The 19,074-nt window shown below is 50.2% G+C and overlaps 8 protein-coding genes and 1 non-coding gene across 9 annotated transcripts; 7 read left to right on the top strand and 2 right to left on the bottom strand.

Annotated features, from left to right (window-relative positions):
* Positions 1 to 364: 364 nt before the first annotated feature.
* On the top strand, positions 365 to 1,851 carry EDD37DRAFT_494260 (metallo-beta-lactamase superfamily protein). Its single transcript, XM_062813365.1, has 3 exons — positions 365 to 595; positions 727 to 874; positions 945 to 1,851. Exons 1-3 carry the CDS (start codon positions 477 to 479, stop codon positions 1,545 to 1,547), a joined length of 870 nt encoding a protein of 289 aa, XP_062667623.1. The 5' UTR covers positions 365 to 476; the 3' UTR covers positions 1,548 to 1,851.
* A 157-nt stretch (positions 1,852 to 2,008) lies between these two features.
* EDD37DRAFT_567148 (rhomboid-like protein) lies at positions 2,009 to 3,788 on the top strand (the record flags this gene model as incomplete). The annotated part of the gene is made up of 2 exons (XM_062814132.1): positions 2,009 to 3,456; positions 3,509 to 3,788. 2 exons carry the CDS (start codon positions 2,009 to 2,011, stop codon positions 3,786 to 3,788), a joined length of 1,728 nt encoding a protein of 575 aa, XP_062667622.1.
* A 552-nt stretch (positions 3,789 to 4,340) lies between these two features.
* EDD37DRAFT_636074 (WD40-repeat-containing domain protein) lies at positions 4,341 to 6,243 on the top strand. The gene has a single exon (XM_062816955.1). It carries the CDS (start codon positions 4,544 to 4,546, stop codon positions 6,104 to 6,106), a length of 1,563 nt encoding a protein of 520 aa, XP_062667621.1. The 5' UTR covers positions 4,341 to 4,543; the 3' UTR covers positions 6,107 to 6,243.
* Positions 6,244 to 7,092: 849 nt separating this feature from the next.
* On the top strand, positions 7,093 to 7,231 carry EDD37DRAFT_t19. Its single transcript has one exon. It is a non-coding gene; the product is annotated as a tRNA-Ala (tRNA).
* Positions 7,232 to 9,213: 1,982 nt separating this feature from the next.
* EDD37DRAFT_494093 (uncharacterized protein) lies at positions 9,214 to 10,517 on the top strand. Its single transcript, XM_062813360.1, has 4 exons — positions 9,214 to 9,429; positions 9,503 to 9,621; positions 9,688 to 10,077; positions 10,174 to 10,517. The coding sequence occupies exons 2-4, from the start codon at positions 9,508 to 9,510 to the stop codon at positions 10,402 to 10,404; spliced, it is 735 nt and encodes a 244-aa protein (XP_062667620.1). The 5' UTR covers positions 9,214 to 9,429; positions 9,503 to 9,507; the 3' UTR covers positions 10,405 to 10,517.
* On the top strand, positions 10,518 to 11,560 carry EDD37DRAFT_494094 (uncharacterized protein). Its single transcript, XM_062813361.1, has 2 exons — positions 10,518 to 10,933; positions 10,987 to 11,560. Exons 1-2 carry the CDS (start codon positions 10,631 to 10,633, stop codon positions 11,314 to 11,316), a joined length of 633 nt encoding a protein of 210 aa, XP_062667619.1. The 5' UTR covers positions 10,518 to 10,630; the 3' UTR covers positions 11,317 to 11,560.
* A 1,447-nt stretch (positions 11,561 to 13,007) lies between these two features.
* EDD37DRAFT_652094 (uncharacterized protein) lies at positions 13,008 to 13,901 on the bottom strand (the record flags this gene model as incomplete). The annotated part of the gene is made up of 1 exon (XM_062818426.1): positions 13,008 to 13,901. The coding sequence occupies one exon, from the start codon at positions 13,899 to 13,901 to the stop codon at positions 13,008 to 13,010; it is 894 nt and encodes a 297-aa protein (XP_062667618.1).
* Positions 13,902 to 14,575: 674 nt separating this feature from the next.
* On the bottom strand, positions 14,576 to 16,044 carry EDD37DRAFT_494241 (P-loop containing nucleoside triphosphate hydrolase protein). The gene has a single exon (XM_062813362.1). The coding sequence runs from the start codon at positions 15,885 to 15,887 to the stop codon at positions 14,868 to 14,870; it is 1,020 nt and encodes a 339-aa protein (XP_062667617.1). The 5' UTR covers positions 15,888 to 16,044; the 3' UTR covers positions 14,576 to 14,867.
* A 712-nt stretch (positions 16,045 to 16,756) lies between these two features.
* EDD37DRAFT_652091 (major facilitator superfamily domain-containing protein) lies at positions 16,757 to 18,456 on the top strand (the record flags this gene model as incomplete). The annotated part of the gene is made up of 2 exons (XM_062818425.1): positions 16,757 to 17,164; positions 17,224 to 18,456. The coding sequence occupies 2 exons, from the start codon at positions 16,757 to 16,759 to the stop codon at positions 18,454 to 18,456; spliced, it is 1,641 nt and encodes a 546-aa protein (XP_062667616.1).
* Between the last annotated feature and the right edge of the window lie 618 nt (positions 18,457 to 19,074).

Genomic DNA, 19,074 nt, shown 5'->3' with positions numbered 1-19,074 from the left:
TCTTGTCTTTCTTGCTGTTCCACGCTTCTTCGGGCGCTTCCTTCGTTCGGATAGGTTTTTGGCTTCTCCTCACCTCTTTCACATATTCAATCTCGGATGGAAAAGCGGAGACGATGACATTAGATCATCCAAGCCCATTCTTCCGCCAACCCGCTGCACGAGGGGCATACACCCCGCAAAATGATAGCCGACGCTCGGCTTCTTTCCCTGAGTCCTACAACCAACATGTAGACAGCAAAGAAGCCGAACTTGGCCCATCACTCTTGCAAGGTCATCTTACCCCGCCAGTGCCCGCCTTGCGCAATGATGAGACCGAGGGCTCAGTGGAGACCTTGATGTCTTTATGCGTGATGCTCGTCCGTCACATCGTGATGTCGGCAGGAATATCAGTATCCTTTCTCAGATTCGTTTCCAGAGATTGCAGTAAGAACATAAGAACTTTCCCCCACAGCTTTTGAAGAATATATACTTTGACCATGGCGTCCTCTAACACTGCTCAACTGCTTGCGCAGGCCCATGTGCCCGCTTTTAAGTGCCCTGCCGGCACGAAGATGCATTTCCTCGATCTGGGGACACTGCAGGCTGATGAAGGCTGGTAAGAAAGACGCATTTGACTACCTTCCCTCCCGGGCGTATGACCGGGTTTGCCATCGACCCTATGCTTTTCTCCCTTGGAGTCAAGGTAATCCGGGCGGATGGTAGATCAGAAGCTCACCGAGGCTACAGGCTTCTTCGAGGCCAGAACACAAGCACTCTCAGCAACAAGAACCCCGAACCCAAGCGACGAGACCTGATCGTTCTCGCAGCCTTGATCGAGTTTCCTGGCTTCGGCTGCATTCTTTATGAGACCGGTTGTGCTGAGGATCTGGAAGTTGTACGTTGCCCCCCACCAAACTAACGAATCTCGAAACCCTTTCGCACAAGCCGTACCTAACATGCTACAGGCGTGGGGTGCACCCTTGACAGATGTGTTCCCGCGTACCGAGTACAGCGAGAAACAAAAGCTTCCAAACGCCATCAAGGCCACGGGCAACGACATCAAGGACGTCAAAGCAGTCATTATCGGGCACTTACATCTCGACCATGCGGGCGGCCTCGAGCACTTCATGGGCACCGACGTGCCCATCTACGTGCATGAAGAGGAATTCAAGCACGCGTGCTGGGCCGTTGCCACGGGCGCTGATCTCGGCGTCTATCTCCCGGGGTATATGGATCTGTCGAAACTGAAGTGGAACACCTTCCATGAGGAGCATGTGGATTTGTTCCAGGGTATCACGCTGCACCACTCGCCGGGACATACACCTGGTTTGGTCGTAATGCAGGTCAACCTCGAACAGTCAGGCACGTGGATCTGGACGACAGATCAGTTCCATATCTCGGAGAATTATGAGCTGAGTCACCCCCATGGGTGGTTGGCTAGAGATCATAATGCGTGGATACACAGCTTGAAGATGATTCAGAGGTTGCAAAGGCTGTTTGATGCCAAGCTGGTCTTTGGGCATGATAAGGAGGTGGCGGCTAAGTATATGGGAAAGTCGTATGAATAGGCGCTTTATTCAATGTGACAATGGAGGAAAGCCGAGGCAACAGAAAAATGTGATTTGTTCTTACAGCAGCTCGATGTGACAATCCCTGGCACCATGGTCCACGTCTCGGCGGACGACTTGTAGACAGTACGTGATTTCGAGCCGGTCCAGGGCTATCAATGATGATCGCAGCCATAAACGTCACTTGGGGCTTTGATAAATCGCTGTCCCTGACGGAGGCATCCGCAGCCACTGAACTTCCATGATGCAATATAAGAGTGTGTCTAGTTGATCGTTGATGCTAATGATGGATGTTTTGTCCAGGCCACAAGGCTATTCCGCAGCCTCATCATGTGATCTCATTTTTCGTCCGCATCATCTTGTCTCGAAATCAGACCTTGAACTGCAGACATCCCAGTCAGCCTGCGACGATACGATCAGCTTCATCGCTGAAGCCCAGCCGGCACTAGTAGCCAAGGGCAATGAACAATGCTGGAACGGTAGCTTTGCGCTTAGCGAGGCGATGCCTGCAGGCCTCGACGTGCCAACGCTCTCCGGAGGAGGCACGATGGCTCTTCTGCTTCAATTCCTTCTCAAATGATAGCCGATCGTCCCGAGCACTACAGACTTCCTCTTCGCTTGTGCACCAGATTTTGCGCCCAGCGCAGCGACGTGGCTTCTCTCAATCTACGCGTCATACGTTTCGACAATCCTTTGTCGCCCAGAGACTCAAACCCTACGGTTCGGACAAGAAACCTGAGAAGGGATTACGGTTCCAGAAAGGTGATCTCAAGAGTAAGGAAGTAATTTCGATATTCGGAGCTCAAGCACCACCTCCAACTCCTGCGAACCGACTTCTGCGAGTCCTCCACGGCCGCCGCCATGATGGCACTTTGGATCTTCCGCTACCCGATGATGTTCAACCAATATTGGAGAAGTATCCGAGTGCGTTCGAGGACGGTCTACACTGGCTACGGAACGCCTATCCTGTTGACGAGGACGCTGCTATATTGGCTCGGATCGACCGGGAAGAACATGAGTTTGAACGAGACAATCCTGCAGAACTCATGCAACGAGCACAAGACCTGAGGCTTTATATGGGTCCACAAAGTGGCCACTATCAAGCCAAGCTGAGTGACAAGGAAGACGATGTCTTTGGTGTCAGCGAACTGGACAAGATCCGGGCAGAAAATGAGGAGAGATACCAGCGGGAAGAGGAGGAGCTTCAGGCACAGATTGACGAACGAATGACCAAAGTCAAAGAAGACAGAACAAAATCGCTTGCTCAGCGCCCTGAACAAGGTCTCGAGTCGGCCAATGAGGTCAGACCACCGAACAGCGTCGAGAAATGGATTCTGAAGGCGCAGAATCGAGCCCAAACGAAAATGACCCTCGAGTCGCCGGAAGTGGCTGAGAAGACAATGATCCAGCGCCTGTTGCCTTCCCTCATCTTCGTTTCTCTGGTTGTCGGAGCCAGCTACCTATATTCCCAATATTGGGTGCGACCCAAGCAATCCGAACGATTTTTCCCGACGGTATCATTGTCCTTTGCTACAATCACTGGTGTGATTGCGACCAATTTTGTCATCTTTTGTGCTTGGAGGATGCCGCCGTTCTGGAGGCTCCTCAACAAGTACTTTATCATTGTTCCTGCATATCCATATGCTTTCAGCATGTTGGGCAGTATTTTCAGTCATCAGACACTCACTCACTTCCTAGCCAACATGATACCCCTCCTAATCTTTGGTCTGCCGCTCCACGAAGATGTTGGTAGAGGGACATTTCTGGCCATATACCTCTCATCTGGCCTGGTAGGAAGCTTTGCCAGTCTCGCACGTCATGCTTTGTCACGAGTCTTCATCACGACTACACTAGGTGCGAGTGGAAGTATCTACGGTATCGTCGCCGCATACTTGTGGCTGCATCTTCAGTAAGTATCACGTATCTCATGACAGGCGTCAAAGCTAACAGATGAACCACAGTGACCGCTTCTCTATCATGTTTCTACCGCCCGACGTCGCAGACCAATTCTCGTTTAGTGGACAGTCTTTGTTGATCGCTCTAGGTCTCTTGCAAGTCTTCGGAAGCATGAGACGCACTGTGAAGATCGATTACTTTGATCACTTGATTGGAATGATTGTCGGAATCGTCGCTGCATGGTGGTGGCAGAGCAACAAGGAGAAGAATGGGGAGTCTAGAAAGAAGTCCACCAATTGGTGGTCTACCTTGCCAGGTGTCCGACCAGGAGGTCGTGATGGCTGAAAGCATCTCTTCGGGAATGCCGGAGAATGACCCTAAACCAAGGGGGCTTTGCAGAGCCATCACTACGGTGCTGTTGTTGACCCCGAAGAGTGGCACAACATGGTCCTCGATCAATATATTATGCAAGCCGCTGCGACTCCATCGCTTCAGAGTCGCGGGACGAGGTGAAAGCTGTCCAGCTCTACTTCGAGGGAAGAGACAACCGCATCCAAGAAGTCATGTCGACTCAAATCGGGTCAGACTTGTACCACCAACATATATTCAGCTCTTGGTGAAGTTGAGCCATCAATTGAGTTTAATGAACTGCTGATTGTTGTTCACTTTGCAAAGAGGCATAGGGAAGCCTGGCAAGCTGGGCAGATCGAATCGAATGGATACCCTCCTCTCTTCATGGGCTTTTGTTTATATGTAGTAATGCTGTCTTTACCATTGGCTTGAAATATCACCAATTTTGGTGTCTTAGTATCGGGGTCGTCGCTAAACTCCCCGCCGACGTCACTTTTCCGGTGCCAATTAGGTACCGCTTCAAAAAAAAATCCTGATGCTCTTGTGCCTACCAGTCAAGAGCAACAAGTCTTTGCACAACGTCTCTGCGGTTGGTGCTGGAGTTGTGCTCTATTGTCTAGATCGAATCAGCGCTATCTTTCCATGCGCTCAGAGGTCATCGCGTTTCTACACCAACATTTCCTCCCTGTGTCGCATACATCGCGGACGTCTCGTCCATCTCCAAAGCAGCTCTTCGCGGTTGAACAACAATGACAGACGCACAAGGCTCTCCGCCGGAGCTCACTCTCCTGAAGACTTTACACCACCCTTCATCTGGTCCACAACGGACATGGCAGTCGACTCCCCACCCAGATCCATCTATACCTCTTCTCGCGACCGCCTCCGCCGATAAAACCGTCAATGTATGGAGTTTACGAAATTATAGTCTCGTCTCCACGATAACTGGTGGGCACAAGAGGAGCGTTCGCGCCGTGGCATGGAAAGACTACGGACGGGCAAAAGGTGCGCGAAAGAATAGAAATCCCGTCGTCCTTGGGACTGGCAGTTTCGATGCGAATGTGGGAGTTTGGGTATGGAACGACAGTCGACGGACGCAGCAGTTGACGGGAGCGGACCAAGAGCAGCGGCAGGGCGAGAGCGATAGCAACGAAATCGACATCACAAGAGAAGCGGACGGCGAAGATGACGAGGAATGGCACTTTTCTACACTATTGACTGGCCCGGACTCAGAGATCAAATCGATTGAGTTCTCGCCTCCTCACTACTCTGCGAACCTGTTGGCGACTAGTTCGCGAGATAAAAGTGTTTGGGTGTGGGAGGAAGTTGAACCCGAGGAGTGGGAGACGATCGCTGTGCTGAGCGAGCATACTGGCGATGTCAAGTGCGTGAGTTGGTGTGCTGGTGCTCCTAGAAGAAAGAGTAAGAGGCGGAAGGTCGAAACCGGTGACAACAACGGTGATGTCGATATGGAGAATGGCCCGCAGAGTAATGGTGCGTCCGCGGGAGATGATGACGAGGAAGCGCAGATTGTTGGGTCGCGCGATGTCCTGGCGAGCGGGTCGTACGACGATACGATTCGGCTGTGGCGCGATGTCGAGGAAGAGGGTGATTGGATCTGCGTGGGTGTGATTGATTCACATAATGGTACGGTGTGGGATGTCAAGTGGGAAGGGTATATCAATTACTCGGCCCTTGATTCTGCAGCTCAAGGAGAAGCGGTGGCCGACTTCGAAGCAGACTTCAACCCTAGGCTTCTTTCGTGCTCCGACGATTTGAGTGTGCGTGTGTGGCGGCGGGAACTCAGTGAGGAGGAGAAAGCCAAACGGACGCAGGGGAGACGACCTGCAACGGCGGCACCGACCGGGTTTGCCAGTTCGAGATTGCCTAGTGTTATCAGGCCGCCCAGTAGTATGGAGACGTGGGTGCTGGACTCGGTGTTGCCGGAAGTGCATGTGCGAAGCGTGTACGCTGTCGATTGGTCGAGGCGGACTGGATTGGTCGTGTCGTGTGGTGGTGATGGGACGATTGCTGTGTATAAAGAGGTTGTTGCGGAAAAGAGTGATGATGTGGATATGAATGGTACGAGTGCGGCTGCGGAAGACACTGTGCAGACGTATAAGACGCACAAGATGAAGTGGGTTGTTGTAGCGCAGATTGAGGCGGCGCATGATGAGTTTGAGGTCAATCATGTTTGTTGGGGGGAGAGGAGGGATCGAGAGAAGCGGTTTGAAGGTGAAGAGGTCATTGTTTCGACGGGGGATGAGGGCGATGTTAGGATATGGACTTTGCCTGACGGAATCGTAGGGGAATGAGATGCGTCTGCTCTAAGCCGGGGAGGAGCTTATCTCGATGAAATAGGGATGTGGGCTGTTTGATATCGTGATTCAGGGAATGGTAGAGCATCCCAAAGAAGAGTAGATGAATGACAAGACAGCTTGTTGGTACTGTACATGTTGTTTCAGATTGTGGTATACAGTCCTCTGATCATTGATCGTGAGTTGTTGGTATCATATATACATACATATACATACACAGGCCACGCATGTTCGTGCGACTCTCATGAACTATCTCGTGCTCTTGACAGGGCAATCAGCCCAGCCAGTCTGAGATCAGGAATCCGTCGCCACGTAGCTGCCAAGGTAGGCTCTGCGAACACCAGGGAGCCGTGGCGTCCTCCAGTGAGTGACAGTGGCCATATACCGCTACCGCCAAGGTGTATCCAAATCGTGACTCGACAATGAATGCTCCCAACCAACCAGACAAAATCAATAGTTGGAATATCAAAGTCGTCAAAACTTCTTCAACGCTGACCCGTCTAGTCCGCTCACCGTTTCTATCACAGCTATACACCGAGTTGGCGGAATTGGTGGAAGGCCAGCTCAAGCAGGTGTTTCCCTCATGACAGACTCAACCTAACGCTGGCGAGACTCGACAACTGGCGTTCGGAAAAATTCTCTGCCGAAGACCATGGTTGGCGCTGTGCAGGCGGGCATTTCGATACCTGAATTCCGGGACCTGATCACTCTTGGGTTTTAGGCAAGTCAATTTTTTGCTATTTGTGCCAAATCAACAAGGTAATGAAGCGGGCAATTACTGGCCAGTGTCCAGGAGTTTGCCGAGCAACTCCAGTGGAGCTTTGACGCCCATGTCAGCCCACAGTCTCCAAAATTGAACACACCTCAAATTTTTAAGTCAACAAATTTCCGTCAACAATCAGCCAGCAAGCAAAGCAGCTGATTCCAACACAGGGGGTAAGATCACTACATCCAACATATATCAGACATCGATCTAACATTCATCAGATGTGGTCTAGTGGTATGACGTTTCCTTAGCACATGGTTCTACCATGGAAAAGGTACAGAACTTCCAACATGATTTGTGAAACAAGATATTAATGAAAAATCAGGTTCAGGGTTCGATTCCGTCAGTATTTCGAGTGTCATTGATATTCCAAATATCCTAACAATATGCAGCTGCTTCTCCAGTCAGTATCTAACGATATGTTTTTTTATTTTTGCTTAGACGATTCAAGAAGGCGATCCTTATCAAATCGTATACACGACTATGCACTACCTTAGCTTTGTCTCTTAGTGCTCTACTCTTTAAGTTTCTATAGATCACTTAGTTATTTAAAAAATATGGCTCGCTAGATTAATAGGCGCGGTATCAATAGTCTTTCCAGACGGTCACGATAATAATTATAAGAACTAGGATTAGCTATTAAACAGCCTCGAGAGTAGGGGGAATAATAACGTCAAGATTAATAGTAAGGAGGCTATTTAAGCGACTTAGTTAGTCGAGAAGAGCTTGAGTTATCAACACTAAGGGTTTCTATATAGAGGTAGCGACGGTAATAGTACTTCACAAAAAGTTATCAAGATACAAGGTTAGTCAAGTATGAAAACCAAGCCATGTGATTTATATGGCATTTATATAGGGCCTTGAGGGCTACTATATGTACGAGATCGTGCCAAGGTGCCAAGATATACCTCGGAGTAATTGTCCCAGATACGCGAGATAGCTGTCTTGAGACATTCCCCTGTTGGAAGACCTTATGTGGAAGGCCTCAAACGCGCCGAAGGTCACGACGTATCACAACCCTCCAGCTCTTCGCTTTCATGTCTTCGAGGAGTTGTGTTACCTCCTCCCTCGAAAGGGTTGGACTCTTCTTTGCCGATCTCCATGGAAGTCTCTCTGCGAAACGACTTCAGAGGCCGCCCAAACTCCCAGCGGGTCGACCCCGAGATGACCCTCATGGTTTCTGACATGCTGCTTGACGTCCTTGAAGCACGAAAAGCTCCGAAAGAGAGAGCTCCGTGCCTATAGCGACTCGAACCCCGACATGGGTGCATCACGGATTCATCTCGCCTTTTCACCACCTTTGGAGGCGCAGCGTTCATTGCCGATTTTCAGTGAAGTCCTTTGATCATGGTCTTTCATGCCTCTCACTATGAACAATAGACTGAATTGTTCATACTCAGTAGGCTTGGCATTGGATCTATTTATATAGCCTGGTGGCTCCCTTTTCAAACGCTCATTTCTACTGTATCCTCGAGCCTTTTCTGGTGGCGCATAGCACAGTTTCTCGTCTACTTCATGGCAAATAAGTCAATGCACAGATCCAGGACTTGTTCATACCGATTGGCATCGCCGTCCCAGATTGAACAATTGTCCATTTCCCAGCCGGTGGTCGGCAATCCCCTTCTTGGATTGACCACTGTTCGACCGTAGCTGGGATACGCCTCTGGCCTGCTGTTCCCAATATCTGTAAGTACAGAGCTGCTCGGACCTATGAACAATTGTTCATTATGACAAATGCCTAACAGTTACCCTAGTCAGTCACCATGTCCAGCCCAAGTTCCAGCCCAAGATCCGGTTACGACTTACCCGTGGTGCCGGACGACCATTTCGACCCTTGCGCCTTAGGATCCAAGACTTCCTCTACTAGCGACATGGCTACGTTTCCTATACTGAAACTCCCGACAGAAGTTCGTCTAGAGGTATACGCTGCTATCTGTCCACGACAAGTAACACTTCTCTCTTACCACGCGCCGTCCGTTCCACCAGAGAGCCGCCATGCTCCTGATATTCCTGTTGATTTGTCGCTAACTGTCGATTGTCGACTAGATACTTACATTCCAGCCGAACTGCTTCGAGCTTTGGCTCACACAGCTTCAAGACGTCCGAGACACTTATGAATTGGTCCGCGAGATGGCCCGATAGGGGGTTATCAAGCATACAAACAGCATCTAGACCGCTTCGGCTACTTGAACAATTGTTCGTTCATCGTCTCAAAGGCCCGGTCATACGAACAGCTTGAAGTTTTGTTCATCGCCTGGGAGGTTTAGCGTTGGATCGGTTCATATGACTCCCTTTTCCTTTCCCAAACCATCATTCCTATTGTATTCTTGAGGGACTCTACTTTCAGTAGTGCCTCACGCAGATTCCTTTCTTGTTCATAGCAGCAGGATTCAACGAACAGATTCGTTAATTGTTCATACTGATTGAGCTCATCCCTGCAGATGAACAATTGTTCAGGTCAATCTACAACGCCAAGGCTGTGATCGTTCTCTTTCGAGGTATCGACACTCCATCGCCATCCCCTTCTCCTTGACCCTTGATACATCGAAGTCGTGTAAGTATACGATACCATGGAAGGAATAGACGAACAAGTGTTCATCGTGCAAAGTCTCTAACTCGCGTCTTAGCAATCATGTCCAGTCCAATCATAGCGAGCGACTTTTTCGACGACTACGATCCCGCACCAGCTCAATGCCCGGACTATGAAGGCACATCGCTCGAAGAGCTTACCCCAAAAACTGTGGATGTATGTGTCGACCTTGCCACCGGGGCGAGTTTCATACGAACAATTGTTCATGCTGACATATGGCAGACGCTCACCCGGCTCGTAGACTTCGCGAATGTTGAATTACTGACTACGCGCTACTATCGGCTGCTCCGAGCCAATAAGCCTGATCAGTATAAGACGGACACGGAGGGGGACATTTTTTGTCAATTGCACCACGACGTCTGGGAGAGCTGGCTGGAGTCCGAACAACAAGAGTTGCTCAAGGACACACACCCGCAGGTTACCGATCGCTGGCGCTACTTTGTTGAGAGGGAGTTGGGTCTTTCCGAATTCAAGAATTGGAAACGATACCTAACTTTACTATCCAACGACACATGGCGCGCGTGCGCAGCGGACTGGACATCCTACGACATGGGCCGTGCGACGTTCAAGGTCCACCAGTTCACCGACGCCGCCAGTCTTTTCTTGGACGAGGTAAGTGATACTCCCTCCACTGTATTGCATGAACAATTGTTCATGCCTGCGTGATCCGTGGTCGTATCCTTTGCTGACCTCAGTGTGTTCCCCCAGTTTTTTGTGCCACTCTTCACCAACACTCTCCGCAAGCTGGACAAATCTCTTGGGGCTTGGTCGAAGCGCATTCTTGCCGATGACCTAAAGCTCTTAACCCAGCTGAAGGAACCATATCATAACCTCGACACTCTCCGTGAGCTCGCTTTCCCCCTCCAAGAAGACGATCCTAAGTCTAAGTTTGGTACCAACAAGGCTTGGTTCATCGGGTCAGCCGAGTATACCACGTGAGTCAGGACGCACAATTGTTCTACATACTATTCTTAACCTCTCTCCTAGTTCTATTGGCGTGTACCACGTCAAGCTTGGAAAAAAGCCTCTTACCAAGTACACCTTCCGTCGTCCAGGCTTCTGCATCAACCTCGAGAAGTCTATCGACTTCAGCGACTTTATCTCACACCTAGCTCAGTCCACTCTCCGGATCCCCAGTTTGGAAGATATCACGGAGTACGCTAGTATGAACGGAAAAACCCTGTCACAGATTGCACGCCACGCCATCTACTGGGCTGACCCCTTGTTCCAACAGCCTGGCAATGCAGATGCAGGTCGCAAGGATCTAGACTATGTCAAGCTCATGGACTCGCTCTACCCACCCCGCGGATCGGACTCCTCGTCCAACGACGAAACCTTGGCCGACCCACAAACCCTCGAGAAGATCGCCGAGGCGCGCAAGAACAACTCTAAGATCAAAAAATGGTGCCTTGAGATGCTCAATCTTATTCGCACTAACAAGGCAGATTTCAGCAGCGCTGTCAAGGCTGTACGTACCTACATGAACAATTGTTCAACCGTCCTTGCTGACATTTCCTGCAGGGTCGCTTCGTCATGCCTGAAGGCCTTGTTGCCTGCGTTGTCGCGGTTGGGGATCGACGCGCGTACCGGGAGAACTTTTATTACTCGCCATGGCGGCAGATTCTATCAGAAACCATCGCAATCCTGGACACTTCAAACTTCAAGGGGGTAATGACCTTCTTTCATAAGTACCCTAAGGCTCACGTGAGTACTGCCGTCAGAAGCTGTTATGCATTAATTCCCCGCTACGAGAGATTGCTCGTGTTCCTTGCTGATATTTCGACCACAGTTAAAAGGCTCATCCCAAGCTCGCGTGGAAGATGCGCTTGCAAGTTTCTATGCTCGTCATGAAAACAGCCGTATGCTGGGCCTGAAGGTCGACAAATCGCCCTATTACCACGCCGACCGCGTGAACGACGCCGCGCGCCATGCCATTTTCCAAGAAGAGCTGCGCACCGCTCTCCTTGTTTTGCAAGACGTGGACCGATGCCGAGAACGCTTGAAAGCTCTCAACTCGGTGACCAGTCAACACCACTCGTTAGAAGAGCTCCCTGATGACGAAGATGATGACCAAGGCAGTGGCCTAAAGCGTGTTGGAGGAGTGAGTCTTACGTTTCATATGAACAATTGTTCATAATGCGGGTTCTGACAAGCAACGTATCTAGGACATCGACAGCATCGCAGCCAATGCCGTCAAGGTCGTCCGTGACCGCACTCTCCTCCTCAAAGATTTCGGCCACATCATACCCACCTACACCGACAACCCGGCTGCTATCCTGACACATCTGTCGCCAGCGCACGAGGCCTCAGCACAAAGCAAGCTTGACGGTGAAAAGAGTGACTACGAGCCACCCAAGATCGCCCCTAAGACACCCAAGAGAAAGCGAGCCGCCAAGGACAAAGATGCCCAGGAAGACAATGCCGAACCCACCCCCAAGAAAGCACGTCGATCCCGTCGCTGAACCGTCGTTGGACGAACAATCGTTCGTTTCGTGCTCTTTGCCGTTTCTTCTTGGACGCACAGATTACTTCTCGTGCTCTTTGCCGTGCCAATTCCTCAACTCTTGGCCGCGGCTTGCATCGACATTGTTGGACTATGGATACATTGGAAAACGGCTGACAAAAGTACCACTGAGGCTTGCAGGGCTCAATTTTCTCTATCTTTCCTTGCTCCGGTGCTTTCTGGAGTATTCCGGCATTTCTTGTTTAGATGATACCCCGGCGGCATTACCTGGATCAACTATCCTGATGCATAGCGCGACTTCCATAGCAATTCATGCAATCAAATACTCATTCCCTGTGAGACGGTTTGACTACGATACCCCGTTGTAATCTTGTGTCAGCGTCACACGTGCAAATGAACAATCACTCATTACCTGCTGTTGAGCCTAGGACGGCGACGAGTGGTATTAAATATTAAACTAGCGTTATAATTATCGTGCCTACCTACGGAATTTAGATTATTCGTACCCACGAATTCCCAGACTATGGATAAGCATTGTTCATCACCCAGCTCGGACGCGAACAATTGTTTATCCTTACAAGCGGCCTTCTCATACGCGAAAATTGTTACCGGCAACCGACGGACACGAACAATTGTTCATCGCCAAAGTCTTCTCTAGTTAACTTACCTCCTGCTCTCCTCCAAGGATTCCTTACATGAACAATTGTTCAACCTCCTAATTGTTCTCTCCCACCAACACATTCATTGTGGACACCCGCATAGACGAACAATTGTTCATCCTGCCAGTCTACCGCATTTGGTTATTACCATATTTTGTGCAGGTTGGAACACCACATGAACAATAGTTCATTCTTGAGACAGCCTTGACCTGCCGCTTTGCGGTTCATCTCACTTTGTTACATGAACCATTGTTCCTAGGCTTTATGTCCTTGTCTAAAGGTCTATGATGGTTCGCAAATAAGGCTAATCCTAGAGTACTCTTTGGCTGCGCGCGCCTGATCTCCTTCCCTTTCTCGCTTCCCGGAATCGAGGCGTCGATTGTATGCTCAGTAACATCACTACCCACGGTCCCAGTCGCTCACAAACTACCCAGCGGCCCTTCAGTGCGATGTGAGATGTACCCTCCTGTCATAATGGTCGCAGATGAAGGCCGTGGTCTATTCTCCTCGGTAATCATGCCGGCACGGATTGCCACCCCAAGTACTTCTTCTTCCCGCCGACGCGCGGTTTTGTAATGATAGTTCATACTGATATGCGAATCAAATGTCTGTCCGCAAGACTCCCAGGGACATTTGTATTTCAAAAGAACATCAGCGGCTGTTCTGGACTTCTTGCACGAATTTCCTTGGTGTCGTTTCAGCAGATATTTATTCGCAAAGTCTGAGCCGCAGTCGCAGCTGAAACGGGTGGAGGTATGATCAACTGCATGGTGTTCCGCTTCGATATGCTCGTCAAGTTCGGTCTTGGTTGCAAACGCGACATCAGCACCGACGCAGCTGATATCCTGACATTTCCACCGGAGCCAGGCCTTGGTAGTTGACTTCGATACTTCGGCCTTCTGGCGTGTGTGCGCGGCTATGTGTGAATTCAGTGAGCTCGGTGTCCGAAACATTATTCCGCACTTCTCGGGGCACTCAAATTGTGGGGGGAGGTGTACAAGAACGTGCTTGGTATAGTTCTTGATTTCAGCCTCGCAAAGCACACAATGACCGGCGGTGATTGACCGTGTGGAAAGGTGCTTGACCAGGGAGCGAAAATCTGCAACCCATTCCGTACATGATCTTTCAGGGCAGACGAAACTATTGTCTACCTCCTCGAGGTCGAAGCGTTCGTTACCTGAAGCTCCGTTGTTGGCGGTCTGTCGACGCTTAGACTTTGCCGTCTCATCGTAATCAAGAACTTCGATATGTTTGGGCTTGCCACCACCCTCCTCATCTGTGTCTGGGTCGATATGGTTCCTCTTTCTAGGCATCAAGACTCGATTGTCCCGATGATCCTGACTCAACCTCACTTTGTTTATAGACACGTGGATGACGTTCTGGATGAAATCACGGACTGACTCAGTGATCTGCACGACCGTTGACCTGAGTTATGAGAGTGATGATCTGCAAAAGCGGAAAGAGTGTTGCCGGGTAGGTTTCAACAACCGTGGGTGCTGACGAAAGGGGTGGCGCAGAGTCATTGGTGGCTACCATGTCTTTGTGTGCCGGCGTTTGGAGGTTCGAAAACTCAATGCTCACAACCTTCTTATGCACCCAGCTCGGCGTGCGTGGCCTGAACGCCCACTCCTCATCCGACTGCCAGTGGACGCGGATATGGGGGACTAGAGAGCTGATAATTTCGTTGTTGATTTGACTGTTGGTCGAGAGGAGATCTCCAAGAGTATCGAACGCATTTTCAGGCACGGTGAAGTTGGTAACGCGAGCAGTCCGATTGAGTTGACCATCAAAACTGGTTGGTTGTGTACGAGTCTTGAGAGTGACCTGACGTGCACAGATGACCTCGTAGAGACATTGTCGAATCTCCGGTAGCCACGCAAGTAGTGAATAGAAGCGATGCTCCCCTGGTGACGGTATATCCATGGCTGTTGAATCGTCACCAGGTGAGAATGGACAATTGTTCATTCGTGGCTTAGACGGTGAAGGAGTTGAACATTGCTGAAAGCTGTTCGTTCATTCGAGCGTCATGGACAAGCCTTGAAGATGTTCGGTCGCCTACCAGACTGCCTCGAGAATATAATAGGAAAGAGGGTTTGAAGGCACACGAGAAATGATAAGTGTTCTGCAGGACGCCTTGGCATAGATGTGATGAACACTTCCGCGTATTGTTCGTGTATCAAATGCCTCGAACGACGTAGGTTTGAGCAATCATTCAAGTTGGAACGGCCCGTCGTATATTGCTCAAAGAGAGTAGATTGTAGTGACTTTGTAAAACCATGTCATTGTGCTCTCTCAAGGTAGGCCGCTTTTCTTGCTGCCTTCATGCCTTTACGTGCTTGATTCATGCTCCCGCCATAGACTTGAAGCAGGTCGGCTCGTTGCACCAAGGCTTCTTCTGATACATCGTCCAGGACGAATCGACCCATTTGACCACTCCTCCAGCGCTGTACGAATTGTAATGCCGAAGAATCGAATTCGGGTAATCCACCTTTCTTCAACCGGCCCTGTTTTCGTGCCAGTCCTTCCAGCACGACAAAAATGTCGTTCGTTGGTTCGGAGAAAATGTTGTACAGTGTCGGATCATGCAGGTTCAGGTGGAAGAGGAGATAGTCGGCAATGGTTGTTGGCGGGATAACTGTGTCTTTCACATTTCCGCACAATGCCAGCTTGAGCATACTTTCCGCATCAGGGACGTAAGGAACGAAAACACCCGGTGTATCGAGGACATATACACCCTCCCTGCCATCTTCACCTTCGATGATCTTGACGCTGGTCCCAATCTTCCTTGTGACTCCAGGCTGGTCTCCTGTTCTTGCAGCCTTCTTCTTGCCCAAGCTGACGTTTCTGAGAGCGTTGAGGAGAGAAGACTTGCCTACATTGGGCATTCCAACCACCATGAGTCTGGTACCGAACAGTGAAGTAGACTCGTTGGCATGTGCTCGAGCAAAGTCAAGAACTCGGGTGATTGCGGTTTTAGATTTGACGTCGGCGAAGAACGATGTCGAAGGAGCATCCCATTTTCTGATGGCGGCTTCTCTTTTTCTGTCTGCGTCTGTGAAGTTACTGCCCAGATCTTGCTTCGTGTACACGATCAGTCGTGGTCGTTCGCCCAAGTTCGCCTCGAAGAGTGGGTTTCGAGATACTATTGGCGTACGGTAGTCGCGACACTCGATCACGAGGTCAATCTGTGAGACCATGGATTTCATCTTCGCCAAACCGGCTGCATGATGTCCTAAGAAGTAGGACCGCGGTATGGAGGACAGGTGCGGGTAGACCTGTCGAGGCACGAATGCGGCCATCTTGTGTTGCGAGTGTGGTCAATGAGGTGATTACTGTGCCCGGCCATTGCTGCAACACTTCAGTGTTTGCCTTCACATCTGAACAGGCTGACGGTCATTGCAAAGGCCAAAAGAATAATTTTCGACAGTGATCGGAAACGCAGGTTCATATCCCGTATGTTTGCCTCGCCGTACTATCTTGCTACGGCAGAGTACTCTACCACGAATGTCTACCGAGGCTACTTCTCTCCTCCCCTCCACGTTAACCACAACTCCATCTGCTTCCTTATCTTCTGGAGTATGCCCAATGGTCATCCCGCATATATCGGAAGCCGTTTCGCGATTGGTAAAGCACACCACCAAGTGCTCACCCGAAAGGCCGGATGTGGCAGTACCCGGCAACTACATCCGCCGTCTTGCAGACTAAACACTTCTCTTCAACCTCTCACATGCCGAGATGCCATATCATGACGATCAAGATGCATGTTCTCATGCAGGATTCCTTTTCTCCTCCTTAGCTCAACACCATACCACGCGAGGTATCTATACTGGATGGCGAATGCCAACACAAGCCTTGGACAAGGATGCATCCATGTACCCTCCTTCATTCAACACCTTCCATCCCGCTGCGGAGAACATCGTTGCATGTTAGGCAGTCTGGGCATCGAGTACTGATTGATCAGCCTTTTTCGCTGTACAGACAATTCTTAAGGTGAGTCAATCTCAGTAGGTGCCGAGAAGCAGGTCACGGCTCTGAGAGTAAATTTCAACCTCTCAATTTCTGTTTGTATGATCACTTCGATTCATCTCCTTCAGTCGCCATCTTTTTGCAGCATTGAGATATAGTCTCGAGCTTATCAGGCTCCAACTTCGCTGTAATCATTTTCATCATGGCCGCTTTTGTTCAATGGCTGAATCAAGAGACTGGTCTTCAGTCTCTCCGCACCTATGGCAACAAGGACATTTATCTGATCTTACTAACACGGTTCCTTCGAATGTTTGCCTACGGAGGTGCTGCTCTCGTTCTGGCAGTCTTCTTATGGATAGCAGGATATGGCAAACAGATCGGAACATTTATGACATTGACTCTGCTCGGCGATGCCGCTATCAGCTATGGCCTCACGATTGTTGCAGACAAACTTGGCCGTAGACGAGTTCTGATGGTTGGCTCGTTGCTCATGGCCTTTTCGGGCGCAGTCTTTGCTTTGACGAAGAACTGGTATCTGCTCTTGTTCGCTGCCATAGTCGGAGTCATTACCCCAGGAGCTCATGAGGTTGGCCCATTCCGTGCTGTGGAGGTAAGTCAACGATATCGTCTCCAACCCAGAGCCCATATTCTGACTCTCTTGATCATCAGGAAGCTATTCTTGCACAACTCTCACCGCTCGAAGCGCGGACTGATGTCTTTGCCTGGTTTGCCGTCTCTTCGACTGTTGCCATGGCATGTGGGCTGTTTGTGACCGGCATGCTAACATGGGCACAACGCACTTACCTCAACCGGGATTGGAAAGAGACCTACCAACCAATTTTCGGCGTCTATGCGGTGATTGGACTGATCAAGTTCTTCGTCACTCTGCTTTTGAGTGACAATTGCGAAGCAAGTTCCGCATCCAAATATGCGTGGGCTGCGACGACTACGGTCGAGGAAGTCCCTTCTCCTTCTTCGTCCGAAGAGACCAACCTACTGTCTCGTCGGTCATCGATTGCCAAACAACCGCGCACATCAGCTGCCGGCCCCGCAGAGAAATCCCTTGCATACCGATTTCGCAAGTCCTTGGCATCACCTTGGAAGGTTTCACGCTCGTCCTTGCCAATACTACTGCGACTGTCGTTTCTTTACGCTTTGAATTCCTTTGCTGCAGGAATGCTTCCTTTGACTCTGATGTCCTGGTACGTGAATTATCGGAGCCGCTGGTTTCTTATGCATCGGGTCGGCTATGTTTTATCGGTGGTCTGGCTTCTTTCAAGCCTCTCGAATCTATTTTCGGCAGCCGTCGCACGTCGTCTAGGTCTGGTCCGTGCCATGGTCTATACACATCTTCCATGCGCCCTCTTTCTGGCTTTGATCCCATTAGCAGCAAAGACGTGGTATCTACTCGCCATTCTGATGCTTGCCGATGGAGTCTTTAACAGCATGGACCAAGCACCTCGGGAAGCCTTTGTTGCGGCGGTTTTTCTACCTCGCGAAAGGACGCAGGCTATCGGCACGCTCAATTTCGTGAGGACATTGGCAGCGAGTCTGGGACCGATGGTCACAGCCTACGTATGGACGAAAGAGAGATGGTGGATCCCTTTCGAACTCGCGGCAGCATTGAAGATGTGTTATGATGTTGGCTTGCTAGTTATGTTCCTAAATACGCCACTACCCGAAGAACGAAGACGATCCGAACTTGAGACTGGGTCCGACCAGCAGGAGATGGCAATGACTGCGGCAGAAATGGATGTGAATATTTTGATGGATGAGTATAGTGCGCAAGAACTGGCACCTCCAAGCACCTTTGAAGTTAGTGACGATGAGGAAGAAGAGGAAGAGCGCACGCTGGTAGGAGATGAGCAAGATACGAGTGTGCGACGGAAGTACGGTGATTGACATTCTATCTGTCGTGAATGATATTCTCGTACCGAGGTGAGCATGAGCGTACATTGGTAACGGCGGCAGGCACAGTCCTTTCCATGGCAGGCGTTGTCGAGCGCTCTTTATACATACAGGAATCAGGATCAAAACGACGCAAACTCTCTTTCGAGTCTCTATTCTGGGAAGTGGACACATATCTTCCTCATGAGCCTTCGTAGCAACTTCATCACCATCAGTTGACTTCTCATCCGAAGGGACTGGGCAGCCGAATATTCCGGTAGCGGCAAGGCTGAGGGTCGATCTCTCTTGTGGCCCTCCAGAAAGAAGCGCATTTGAACAATTCAGAGGCCCAAGCAACGGAGAGTGATTGGATCTTATCTTTGTACCACACACTTGCTCTTCACCGGCGGCCAGACTGCAGAACAGGTGATGCAAGGTCATTACTATCATTCAGAAAGTCCATCCACGGCTGTCGGTAGCGTACCATGGGACCACTGGCGCCTAAAAGCACTTTCGTTCGAACATTCCTCGTCTCGCACAACTCACCAACGTCGCAGCAGATCATCAAACGATTCGTACAGGTTCCTCGGTCGGATCCCGACTGGCCAGCACCCACGTGTAAGGGCATATCAG

This window comes from Exophiala viscosa, assembly GCF_022695815.1.
Source record: "Exophiala viscosa unplaced genomic scaffold EDD37scaffold_9, whole genome shotgun sequence".
NCBI lineage: Eukaryota > Fungi > Ascomycota > Eurotiomycetes > Chaetothyriales > Herpotrichiellaceae > Exophiala > Exophiala viscosa.
Note: the sequence above shows the minus strand (reverse complement) of the source record. Positions and strands in the feature narration are given on the sequence as shown.

Bases quoted from the DNA above. Each gene is read 5' to 3' on its own strand.
- EDD37DRAFT_494260 (XM_062813365.1), top strand. From the start codon at position 477: ATGGCGTCCTCTAACACTGCTCAACTGCTTGCGCAGGCCCATGTGCCC. The intron at 596-726 runs GTAAGAAAGACG...CCGAGGCTACAG, and splicing joins CTGCAGGCTGATGAAGGCTG to GCTTCTTCGAGGCCAGAACA. The intron at 875-944 runs GTACGTTGCCCC...AACATGCTACAG, and splicing joins GTGCTGAGGATCTGGAAGTT to GCGTGGGGTGCACCCTTGAC.
- EDD37DRAFT_636074 (XM_062816955.1), top strand. From the start codon at position 4,544: ATGACAGACGCACAAGGCTCTCCGCCGGAGCTCACTCTCCTGAAGACT.
- EDD37DRAFT_494093 (XM_062813360.1), top strand. From the start codon at position 9,508: ATGTCCAGTCCAATCATAGCGAGCGACTTTTTCGACGACTACGATCCC. The intron at 9,622-9,687 runs GTATGTGTCGAC...GACATATGGCAG, and splicing joins TTACCCCAAAAACTGTGGAT to ACGCTCACCCGGCTCGTAGA. The intron at 10,078-10,173 runs GTAAGTGATACT...GTGTTCCCCCAG, and splicing joins CCAGTCTTTTCTTGGACGAG to TTTTTTGTGCCACTCTTCAC.
- EDD37DRAFT_494094 (XM_062813361.1), top strand. From the start codon at position 10,631: ATGAACGGAAAAACCCTGTCACAGATTGCACGCCACGCCATCTACTGG. The intron at 10,934-10,986 runs GTACGTACCTAC...CATTTCCTGCAG, and splicing joins TCAGCAGCGCTGTCAAGGCT to GGTCGCTTCGTCATGCCTGA.
- EDD37DRAFT_494241 (XM_062813362.1), bottom strand. From the start codon at position 15,887: ATGGCCGCATTCGTGCCTCGACAGGTCTACCCGCACCTGTCCTCCATA.